Source organism: Parasteatoda tepidariorum, chromosome X1 (genome assembly GCF_043381705.1).
Source record: "Parasteatoda tepidariorum isolate YZ-2023 chromosome X1, CAS_Ptep_4.0, whole genome shotgun sequence".
In the NCBI taxonomy this organism is placed as follows: Eukaryota; Metazoa; Arthropoda; class Arachnida; order Araneae; family Theridiidae; genus Parasteatoda; species Parasteatoda tepidariorum.
In genome coordinates, this window is record NC_092214.1 from 47,037,861 (window position 1) to 47,051,059 (window position 13,199).

Here is a 13,199-nt window from a genome sequence, read left to right on the forward strand (position 1 = left end):
ATTTAGGGAAACAAACTTCTGAACATTCTTCTGACTTAACTAATGGGACCCTATTTTCTAAATTGTGGCTATTAAGATGTCAAATATGTAAATTCTACAAAAATAAAAATTATGTTTTTTTTTACGGTGAAGAATTTAAAAGAATTACGTTTTTGCATCTGACTTTGTTATTTAAAATATTGTCTGCCCTAATTAATTAAAATATTTAAAGTTTGTCCTATTAAATATAGATACAGAGGAGTCAACATAATGTAACAAGTAAGCAGGTGGCATTGAAACCATCGGAATGTTAGGCGAAGAACCACTTTATGGCAGAGTTGGTCATTTAACCACATTTAGCTAATGAAGAATATATAAAAATATTCAGTGAATAAAGATCATTTGTAACAAATATAGTTTATTTATACGTATTTTGTAGTTTATTTACTATGAGTAATAGGAGAAGTAATAAAATATATTGTCATCTAACTTCATCTGTAATAGAATGAAATAAAGGGATAAATTTAAATGTACCATGTTCCTGAAATAGCTTAAAAACTGTTTATTATAAAAGAAAGAAATGCAATAAAAATCTTTTTCTTCTTTGAGAATAACTGCTGGGAGAATAACGGGAAGGAACAATCACTTTTATATCTTATTGCCAGGGAGACAATAAGTTGCTGAGATAATGAAGAATTTAATTAAAAAATATTTTTATTTTAAAAAGTTTACTACTAACAGAAATATCGAAATATTAGAGTATCATTTAAAGATTTTTTATAGGAACTATTGAGTTAACTTCAATATCACATAAAATGATTAAATGAATTAAGAAACTCATTTAGTAAACTATTTATCTTTTGTTTTAAAAATCTTTGATATCAAGGATCAAGTTTAATATTTTAAGATTTAACAAATAATTTCGCAAAATAAAGTTGACATCAAAGTTTTATGAAAAAAAAGTAAATTCAAATTAATTTAGTATATTTTTTAAACATATAAAGATTGTGAGCCTTGGTTTAGAGAAAGAAAAGAAATAATAGATTAGTTTTAAAAAATATTATTTAATTGAACAATTTAACAACTGAGCAACATGTGTTGCATTTAAGGACTCTCAGTTCATGTTATTCTGAAATTTAAGTTAAGAATTTCAGGATTATTAATTTTATTCATAACCAAATATTATTAAAGAAAACCACATTATGCAATATCTTTAAACATAAAATAAACTCTTTTAGCTGAAATGAGAATAAAAAGAACACATTTTTGCTAGAATGAACTTTTTCAGAGTTGCCTTAAATTTAAATAAGAAATAAATTCACTTGATATTCTTAATACACTGAAGAGCCAAAAAAACTTGTACAGGCATGAGTATGCAAATAAAGGGGTATGAAGCCAAAGTACAGTGCTACGGTCGGCAACGCGTATATAAGACAACGAGTGTCTAGCACAGTTCTTAGATCGGTTACTGCTACAATGCCAGGTTATACAGATTTAAGTGAGTTTGAACGTGGTGTTATAGTCGGCGTACGGGAGATGGGACATAGCATCTCCGAGATAGCAATCAGGGGTGATTGTGAGCCCAAGTCAAAATTCCGGAAAATTTCCTGAGTTGGAAAAAAAAAACCAGTTTAAATTGAAAAATTAGAAAAAAATTTAAACAAGTTTTTTTCTTCCTTTTTCTCAAAATTTCTTAGTTTACTTAAAATATATTTAAAATTTTTCACATACCTATATCATTTACACATACCTATGATGACCTGGAGAAGTAATTAAAATTTACAAATATGTCTTTCTTTTTTGAGTTTATGATTATAACAACTATTTACTGATAAAAAATGAATATTAATTATGAATATAAGCTTATAAAGTATCTCTCTGGCTCTCCCTTACAAACAAATAAAATAAACTGTGTTTTTAAGTTCCACCTTTGAAAATTTGATTTCCGGAAACTTCTTTGATCAATGATTTTTTGAAACGCCTGGACCTTCGATCTCCGGAAACTTCCGGATCACTGTTAACGAAAAATCCGGAAATCCGGATTTTTATCGGAGCACAATCAGCCCTGAGCAATGAAATTTGGCTTTTCACGTACGACCATTTCACAAGTATACCGTGAGTATCAGAAATCCGGTAAAGCATCAAATCTACGACATCGCATACATATTTGGGATACCTTGCAATGTGATGTTCAGAAGATATCCCCACCCCCTCTTACTCCCACTGGTTTATGGACAGCCCTGCAGGATTCATGGTGTAAATTATCTTCAGCACTACTTCACACATTGATCGAATCCATGCCACGTCGTGTTGCGGCACTTCTGCGTGCTCGCGGGGGCCCTACACGATATTAGGCAGGTATACCAGTTTTTTTGGCTCTTCAGTGTATATTTAATTCGAATTAAGCGCTTTAACATTATTTTAATTTATATTTCAACAGAGAAATTCCTTATCTTTAATAATTTTTTGAATTATACAATAAGTAGAATGAGATGGGCTGGGAATGTAGTGAGAATGAGCCCAGAATGAACAGCATTAAGAGTCTTTAATGCAACCCCCTCCAATAAAAGGCCAAGAGGAAGGCCCAAAAAGAGATGGAATGACTGTGTGGATAGGATTTTGCCATCCTGAAAGTAAAGAACTGGAAATTAATTGCTGGGAGAAGGGCAGAATGGAAAAAGCTTCTGAGAGAGGCCCAGGCTCACAAAGGGCTTTCGTGCCAATGCTGATGATGATACAATAAGAAAGACATAAACAGAAGATCTGTATAATGCAAAAATTGAAACAGGAGACTTTGAGTTATACAGAATTTTGTGTTACAAAGATCATTTCACATATCATTCAATTTACCTTCTAAACATGGTAATATATGTCTGGAGTAGATTAATATAAATGCTTCAAAATAATTTTTAAATACAAATGCTTTAAAATACAAAAATATGCACTTAAGTATTCATTATTTGCATAAAATATTGAAAATATCAGAGTTGAAAATAAAATCCAACAAATTTGTGAATTTTGGTTTGCTTCAGATCTTTCACTGTAGTAAAAAAACAATAAGTTCTGCATGCAAAATTGTATCTTTCTTTAAAAATTGAGCAAATTTATGGAAATTAGGTCATTAATCATTTTCTTTATAATGCTCTTAGTATTAAGAACATTACAATCAAAGTATTAGCTATAAAAAGTACTTTCACATGAATATGAAAATGCTTGCAGGAATACTGTTGTTTAAAAATATTATTCTTCAAATGCCAAATAGATGTTTATCTTATGTAATAATATTTATGTTTATAAGAAATTAACAGTGCTAAATTATAGTTACACACAGAAGAACTTAAAAGTTACAATGTATTAAAAAAATGAATTACTCAGAAGAGAAATGTGTGAATAAGATATGATTAAGGTAACAAATACTAAAGAATATAAAGTGTTTTCAATCTTATGAGATTAGCCAAAAGGCAAAAAAGCTGCATTTCCACGATAGTAAATTTCACGCAAGCGCAACCCTTTAATAATAAATTCCAGACAGTTTAAGGTAATAAATAATGTGTTGACATACAATTGTGTACTAATCTATTATCATATAAATTATTACATTGATACTTAACATTTAGTGAAAATAAAAATTACCAATTGAAAAAATAAAGCTGGAAATTTTTTTTTCCCTCAGTTCACATAAGAGACAATTATTACTTGAAAAACTACCTGGTTTAGCAAATTAAAACTACTATATACATTAATATTTCATTTCTTTTAATAAATACTGTTATGTGATTTATTGTAAATATATCAGTAATATTACTTTTAAAATTATATTGAAAACAAAAACTTTAACAATGGACTGAATCATTATGTTCATATTATGGTCTAATCTAACTAGAGCTCTTTGAAACATATCAATAACAGTGAACAGTATAATATTTTTATTTAAATTAGATTCACTCAATTAGATTCACTAAGAAATACTTTGTAAGACATTACTTTCAGAGGGTAAACATGAAATTAACATTGTAAAAAATAAAAAACACAAAAAAAAGAATCCGTTTAAGATCACAAAGCACAACTGACACACAAAGTGGTGATGCACAAAGTTAAATCAATAAGTAAAGTTATATCAAATAAATGACCAACTCTATTCAGGCCTTTAAGCACAGATTTAATGTAACTAAACATTAATTCAAATTCATTTAAAAAAAAATTTTACATTTATTTGTCTATAGTGATTAATTTGAAGTCTGGCTGAAAGGAATTTTATATTTTGTTGATTATATAACTATTATAGTATATTATCATATATTATGTATCAATTCCCAAAACTTTCTCAATCTTATGATTAGTTACAAATTTACAAAAATGAGTTAATTTATCAACATGTAATTAATTAAAAAAATAATTAATTAATTTAAGCTCACTTTTTCATTGTAATGTTTTTATCATGTTTTTATTCTGATTCTTTATTTCTCTTTGCTTTTTTTCCAATCCTTTTTTCTGTTAACCCATGAGAAATCCAGTCTTTTAGAAGTTTAACTTTGCTTAATAGCCTTGCAACAAAACAATTTATAACAGTTAATATTTAAATTATTAATAGTGGATAAAATCCAAAAGATTTGGGTAACAAAAAAATTGGTTGGCTAAGCAAAGTGATAATGTTATGATAAGAGCCTGAAGTCTAGTAAATCCCAGGCAAGTGGCTTGGTAAAAGTATGTAGTATGCCTTAATATAATTTTATTTTGGAAGTTTACAGTAACAGTTATATAAAACTTTCGAAATCCATAAGTCCCTCTATTTTGTTTCGAACTCTCCTTCTCCTTTATATTTTGGTCTCCAATGCTTTAGAAACTGGTAGCAAGGAATTTAATTCTCTTACCTAAACTGAAGAGTTTAACATATAATATCAAAGAGTTTAACATATAATATCAAAATGCATAAATTTCTTCTTTTTTTGAAAGGAATCTTGTTAACACTGTAGTCACAAGAAATAAGGATTTTTTGTGCAAAAACTTAGATTAATTTGAGAGGTCCAACATCTTTTTTCAGATATAAAAGAGATATAATAAAAATTATCAAAATAACAACCCAAGCAAAAAACTCCCACAAAATTTAAAATTAATGTTTTAGTTCAATCAACTAATTATTGGTGGTTATATAAGTGCTTCACTTATAACGTAAATTTTGAGTTTAAAGTATAATAATCTTTGCAAGAAAAATTAATGCCCACGAAATTTTGAAAATTTAACCCCCTCCAAAGAAAAGTTCCCTTTCCTCTGAAACTAAACCACTAGATGTGTTCTTCTCTTTTTTTGAAATTTTATGTGATTGCATAGCTGTGCATTGATGATAAAATAAACTTGGCTGGAAAAATGCCCACCACCAAAAAGTTCTTAAAAATTATCCACCTCCCAAATATTAAAAAATTTCTCATGAAATAATCTTAAATTTTTATCTAATTTACAGTTTTAAAATTACAGAATTGTATTTAATATTTAAAAAATGTAACTCCCTCCAAAAATGACTGCATTCATAGAATTAATAATGTCCAATTTGGCATGCTTTAAATGGAATAATTCAATTTTACTTCAAATTTATGAATAAGGAAAACAATGTGGTCTTTTTAAATTATGCGTTAATGAATGGGAGTGTGCAATTTTTAAATCACTACAAATATATAATGTGATGAGTTATTTGCAATTTGAATGTGAAACAAGAAAATTAAAAATCACAATAAGAGATTTTCAAAGAGGGTTTGAACTGCAATGGATTACTTCGAAATTGGAAACATAAATAGCCAAGAGCATCATTAAAAAAATGCATAAAGAAATAAGTTACAATATGCATGTGACTTAATTCCTTTTTGTAAATTGCGATGTATGATTTAAAAATTGTGTGTACGTGAAGCAGGAAGTGCAATTCATAAACCATATCTTTACAAATCATGATGAATAATTTTTAAATAACTTCTAATTTTTGGAGAATAAAGGCAAAAACAGCAGATCCAAACAATTAAATATTACTTATTAATAGAAAAAATTATCCATATGAAATTAAACATTAAATAAAAACTTAACACATTTATTAATCAAATAAAAATAAGGAATATTTAAGTATTATTGGCAAAATTATAACTCTGTAATCATAACATTATACTATAAAAAAAATTTCAAAATTATACTATAAACGAATTCAAATTCACATATCATGGTTCTGCTCTTGACAGCAGGGAAGAGTGGAAGATAATATTAAGAACAGAGTTATCCCTGCAAGAACATCTTGTAGAAGCCCCCAAAAATTCTGGAAATCAACAAGCATTCAATGCAGAACAAAAATATATATCTAAAAAAACAACAGAGAAATTTGATTATATAGTTCTGAAACATAGTGCCTTAGAGAGTCAGACATTCATAAGCTAGAGTTTTTACAAAATAACTGTCTTAGAAAAATTTTCAAAATTATTTGACCTACTAAGATTAAAAACAGAACTATATTAGAAAAAGTAAACCTATCTAAACTAGAACACGAAATCAAGAAGAGAAGGTGGAGATGAACAGAACATGTACTGGGGACGCCCAGATAAAAATTAATGTGTTTCTCTTTTTTGGGCCCCTCTTCTTCTTCTTCTTCCTTATCCCCAAAATTAGCAGGGCTAAACTATGTCCATGAAATTCATCACCCGGAGGAAGTCAGCCACCATAAGTGTGTTATTAAGAATGTCCCTTTTGTCCAGACCAAGACAGTCTAGGATATGTTGGGGGGAAGCCTGCATGTTGTGGCACCTGGGGCAGTTAGGGTAGATTTTAATACTACCCTCAAAAGAAAGGGACTTAAGGTGGCCGCTGATAAGCCTGGTAAGTGCAGTCTGGTCCTTGCGGTTGCACCGAATGTTGAGTGCACCTCCTGGACTGGTGCTCTGGTACCAGTGATGTTTGGGGGGTACGAGCCAGGAAGCGAGGTCTTCTTTTTTCTTTTTTGATGCCAGCTCCATGAAGGTGAGGGAATTTGGACTTATCAGATTTTCTTTCATCCCCTCCTTAGCCAGAGTGTCGGCGATGTCATTGCCCAGAACCCTTGGGCCCCTGATAGCAAGAGAAAAAGAGAGAGACCAAGAATGACTTGGCAGAGACAAATAAAAGTTGAAATGAAATTAAAAGATCAAAACGTGAAAGATCAGAGGAAGCAAGATCCTAAACCAAACCTGAGGGCGCATGAAGAAGTAGGCTAGATCTTTTATGAGTCAAAAAATGAGAAGAGTCTAACCAAACCTGAGGGGGCATGAAGAAGTAGGCTAGATCTTTTATGAGTCAAAAAATGAAAAGAGTCTAAGTATGTAATTATAAACAACTTACAGAGAGCAAGAAATTATAAATAAAAATGAAAATTAACCTAATAAACAGGGCAGTCCTAACATTTAGAATGGATGATTTTACACAAAAAAAATTCTTTAAGATAAACCATAAACAAACAGGAAAATATCAAACTTTTAAAATGGATGGAGTCAGTGAAGATTGGCTTTCTTACTATTTAGTGAAAAAAACTGGTGCATATGTGTCAAAAATAGAACACAATGGAATAGAATTCAAAGGATGACACTGGCTCATCCCGAGCTGTCTGGCCAACTATGATGATGATGGTGTTATACATAAACAAAATCATTCCTGTATAATGCATCAGATGTGAGTTGTAAACAATGTTAAGAAGGAGGTTAATTCTTACAGAACGAACTACAGGCACTCAGCTGCAGCATGCTGAAAAGTAAAACAAGTACCTTACAAAACATAAGTTTAGTTTAAGTCACAATCAAAATAGTTTTTGAATCGCCAATTCTATAATCTCTAGACTAATTACCAGTAATCAAATACAGAACTAATATATAATACCTAATCAAATACCAATACACACTGTTATTGTATCAGAATGCAAATTAATTAGCCATAAAAGATATTTTGTTTGAAATAAGGTACTTTTCATTTATTCTTTAAAACTTTCAGTACATATACATTTTCAAAGAATTTACAACAGAATAAATCTCAACACAAAGAAATAAAAAAAAATAGAAAATGCTATATATGTACAAGATTTGGTTCCTGTTCTAAATTTAAATTAAAAACAGGAGTTTTCAAATTTTAATAATATGTATCAAATCTTAACAAATCTACACTTTTTTTGAAAATTTAAAAGTATTCTTGGAAAAAACATGGCTTTCAAAATTATTTACATTCACATAGTTTTCTAAAAGATCTCGTAACTGCGTAACAGCTTTCAATCTTCCATTTGGCTTGGTTTCTTGCACACATTCTCGTAGTAAACTCTCCACTGAATCCTCTATTACTAAAGGGATTTTATGTAAAAGTCCTGTAAAAGAAAAAGAGATTATAAATTTTACTGAAAACAGAAGTAATTCAAATCAAAAAATCGTATGTAATCATTTCTGGAGTTAGTTTTTTTTTCTGAAATTTTGATTATAACATTTATATTGGCCAACAAAAAATAATTTTGTTTTTATTTTAACCTATAAAAACTACTAGGTAATTACACTAGTATTTTAGAAAAGAAAACCAAACACTAATACACTTATAAAACTCTTCAGTTTGAAGAGATTCTTAGGTTTTTAATACTTTTGGTTGATTCATTGAACTAAACAAAAATGTGTTATAGGAATTTTTTACTAATTCAAAATGATGCTGAATCTTTTGAAAAATCAAAAATAATAATAATAATAATTATAATACTTTTAGTTTTGCTTAAATGTCTCTCGAGATGACTATGAATTTAAAATTAGACTATCACAAATTAATCAGTAGACAAGATCTTATTAACGCTAGCGTTAAATTACTTAAAATGTGTTCACAACACTTGAGTATGGGCCGACCAGGTGGCCTAGTGGTTAGCATGCCTGACTGTGGAGCCGATGGTTGCGGGTACGAATCCCGCTCAGGGCATGGATGTTTCTTTCTCTCTCTATGCGTTCTATGTTCTTTCTTCTGTGTGATTGTGTGAATGTAACCCACCTTATAAACGGGTTTGTGGTTGTATGACGTGGGTGACGCTACTCCAACGGTGTAGCTTAGCCATAAGTGCTCACTGGGTAATGATAAGAGAGTAGCAATTTTGCAATTTCTGAGGCCAATGGGAAATAGACCCAAATGCCCGCCAAAAAAAAACACTGGAGTGTGAAAAGGTTATCATCAAACGAATGAATTTAAAGGTACTAAAAATGCTACCACACATAATATAAATTTTTTTTTTCATTATAAAAACATTAAAGAAAGGAGGAGTAGGAAAGGGTATTACAATAGAAAAATGGTGGTCAATTTTCTTGAGAAGATTGTCACTATTTAAAGAAAAAGATTATGCCTACCACTTTTTTACAATTCCAACACACCAAAAAATAAAAATTTTGACAATTGTGGTTTATAGGCTGATCCCGGGATTTTTACCAAAATACAGTAGAGCGCCGATTATCCGAACCCTTATTATCCGAATGTCCAATTATCCGAACCATGTCCGAATTCGTTTTTTTTCTTCGAGTTTAGAATACTTTTTAAATTATCGATAATTTTTCTAAATTTAGAAGAATAAATAAGATCTACTACATCTGAAGATCATATTTAATTTACAACCTTTTTCAGCAGTTTTCTTAAAGTAGCATGCATGCATGTATATTATTATACAGTTAAACCCACATATCCCTTTAGCCCCTTTCAACTGAAAATTATCTTTCAAGAATGTGAGCTTCATTTTGACAGTCAACAATGGTTGGAATGCGGAAGGAGTTTATGAATAGATAAGTGCTGAAGTTCTACAATTGGTGGATGGGTAGTTCTCACTTATGGTTAATGATTACTGATTACAGTGCGCTTCTCACAGCTGGTTACTTTTCGAGGAAATTAACAGAATTCGGTTTCATCATGTAAACTAAACTATGACCAGTAGAATGACCATGTTTTTATGACGTCACTTCCGAAATGCACTATTGGACAACAGGTTTTCTGTTGTCAAGACTACAATCAGTTGAAAAGTAGAGTTAACCTGAGAAAAGTGCTTTTCATAAGAATCTAGAAAGATGTCGCGCAAACGTAAGAGAATCGTTCTTTCCTTAAGTGATAAAACAAAAATTTTAAAAAGATTGAAAAATGGAAAAAGTGGAAGTAAATTAGCGGCAGAATATGGCGTAGGAAAATCGACAGTATCGGAATTGAAAAAAAATGAAGAATCTGTTATGAATTATGTTTCATTAATGGACAAAAACAATGGAAATTTGGATCGAAAATGCATGAAAAAGTCAAGCAACGATGACGTGGATAATGCACGTTATTTGTGGTTCCTACAAAAAAGATCTTTAGGTCAACCAATATCTGGCCACCTATTATGCGAGAAGGCTTTATTTTTTCATGAGAAATTTGGTGGAAAGGGTACTTTTCAGGCTAGTTCGGGATGGTTAAGGAACTTTAAACATCGACATGGAATACACGAGTTAGAAATTCATGGCGAAAAACTTTCCGCATCTACCGATTCCGCTTCAAATTTTGTAAAGGAATTAGAAAGCATTATTGAAACTGAAGGATATGAAGAAGAATTTATTTATAATGCAGATGAAAGTGGACTGAATTGGAAATCTCTACCATGAAGAACTTTGGCTTCAGGAGATGAAAAGCGTGTTTCCGGGAACAAAATAATTAAAGAAAGAGTCACAATTAACGTATGCGCAAATGCAACTGGAAATCATCGAATACCTTTAATGATGATTGGAAAATCCAAAAATCCAAGAGCCTTCCAAAATGTTAAAACACTACCTGTCATTTATGCATCTCAAAACAAAGCGTGGATGAACACCAGCATTTTTATTAAGTGGTATGATAAGACTTTCATTCCAAATGTGAAGAAATATCAAAAGAATTTGGGAAAAACAGGAAAAGTGTTACTCATCTTGGACAATGCTCCGTCGCATCCAAATCCAGATCTCTTAGATCGGGAGAATGGAATGTTTCGTGTTGTTTTCCTGCCACCCAATGTGACACCTTTGATTCAGCCGAGGGATCAAAGTGTCACTGAAACCTTAAAACGTCTTTATAGAAAGCAATTTTTAGGAAAATTTTACTCTCGGATGAACAAAATGAGGGGAATTTTCGGAACTCAATCAAAGCTATTGATTTAAAAGATTGCTGCATGATGATAGCTGATGCCTGGAATTTAGTAAAAACAGCGACGCTTAGAAAATCTTGGAATAAGATTCTTAACAGAAAAACAAACGAAACTGAAGTTTCTGAGCCAGTAGAATTTCCGAATGAAAAGATGCCAGGTTATACAGCAGAAGAAATCAAAGACTGATGTCAAGAAACTGAAAATGACCCAGGATTTCAAATTTTAAATGATGATGAAATTGGTACTGAAATTTTGAATGAAAATCGGAACTCCGCCGACGAAGAGGAAGAAGTAGGTGACCAAGTTCAAGATTGTGGACCTTCTCATATAGAAGCATGCAATGCATTAGATATTGCAATGAATTGGCTAGAACGTCAAAATGATGTTGATCCAGTTCAGTTGATTTATTTAAAAAGAATAAGGGATATGGCTGCTCAAAAAATAGTATCTTCCTTGAAACAAAAGTCTTTGCTGGATTTCTTTGGCAATGGAAAATAAAGATAAATGTAGTAAGATCAGTAATTGACAAAAAACTTATAAAAAGCTAAAATATGACCCAAAAAAATTTAAAATGAAAAAAACTTTTTAAAAAATTTAAAAATCAAAAAAAACAAAAAAACTTTTAAACACGCTAGAGCTATTTTAGATAGTACTGCCAGTCCTGAGCCTGGAAAAAGTGTGAAGGGAAGTTGGCGCATAAATAATAATCATTTAAACTAGATTTTGAACAATTTTCCAGTTATCCGAACTTTTCATTATCCGAACCACGTTTGGTCCCGAGCAGTTCGGATAATCGGCGCTCTACTGTACTTTGAAACTTAATTAAAGGAACTTTTTTTATCATAATTTAAATCTCTAATGCTTATTTTTTTGTTGCTGCTTTCTTTATTAAAGGCACTTGCCCTGCTACGGTTGGGTATCGAAAATGAAAAGTTGCTAACAAGCAAGTGATAACAATTTTAAAGAAAAATAAAAATTAATGGCCGGGTGAAACGATATAGGGGTACATTTCTAGAGTCGTGTTGCAATTTGCAACCCATAAGAATTTTTAATTTTTAAAAAAGTCCCAGAAACAAATATATTCTACAAAAAAGGCATACCTCCTCTCCATAGAAGTTCTCCGTACCTAGAAAGAAAGCAACAACAAAAAACCAGTCCAAATGAAGTAGTCCAGTTCTTTTTACTAATATTTGTTGTTTATTGGAGATTACTAGGCAAACATCTTAAAATTATCACAGTGAGGCACAACATCTTAAAAATATCATCAATGGCACAACATCTTAAAAAATATCATCAATGGCACAACATCTTAAAAAATGGGTACTATTGGGTAGCTGGAGCAGGAGACCGAAACATCACAAATAGCATGTTCGTGTATCATGGTGAAGAGCAGTCAATCAAAACGGATTACTGATAAAAGGGTTGAAGCATAACATTTTTCAAAAAGGGAACAGCTGCCGATATTTTCGGGATTTTCTTTAAAAATTACACCAGCATTATAACAAAGCTAAAAAATGGCTGTGAAGGAATCCATCAATGGCGGTCTTCGACGCCATGTAAAATCCGAAACCCTTTCCTCAAATGAGGAGGGAAGTAAAAAAAAGCTCCGCGAGGGAGTAAGTATGACGTTGGGGCGATGGAAGATTCGAATGCCACGAGCGTTTCTCGCGCTCTGGCTTTTATAGCAAAAGAAAAAAAAACCGAGTTGAGTACTCAAGGTACTGAAAGTATGAATTAAAGAACTAAAATTTTAAGTTGAGATGTATTATCAATATTATTTTTAAGTGTTATTCTCACCTTCTGATTGACGTTGCAAAGCTAAGTTTCAGCCGACTTCAAATTCTCGTGCAACATCAAACGACGCCGACAGCTTTTTCCGAGAAAAGGGGTGTCTGAGGAATGTGTAAGGAACTTTCAGGGGAAAATGTCCTCATTGCGCTAACGCGTTAAGGGGCGAGAAGAAAAGGATGAAGAAATAAAAAATTGTATCATAAAATTATAAATTAAGCCGAAAAAAAAAGGTATTTTGATTAACAAAACGGGATATTTAGAAATTAGGCTGTGACTTAATGTCACAAAA

General features: G+C 31.1%; 1 protein-coding gene across 4 annotated transcripts in view; it reads right to left on the reverse strand.

Moving 5' to 3' along the window:
* Positions 1-7,918: 7,918 nt before the first annotated feature.
* Positions 7,919-13,199, reverse strand: part of LOC107448564 (divergent protein kinase domain 2A) — a 60,530-nt gene continuing 55,249 nt past the window's right edge. For all 4 annotated transcript variants that reach the window (XM_043048707.2, XM_071187677.1, XM_016063812.3 and 1 more), the window contains one exon: positions 7,919-8,329. In XM_043048707.2, the coding sequence (XP_042904641.1) occupies positions 8,130-8,329 (200 nt within the window). In that variant the 3' untranslated portion in view covers positions 7,919-8,129. The remainder of the gene's footprint in view (positions 8,330-13,199) is intronic.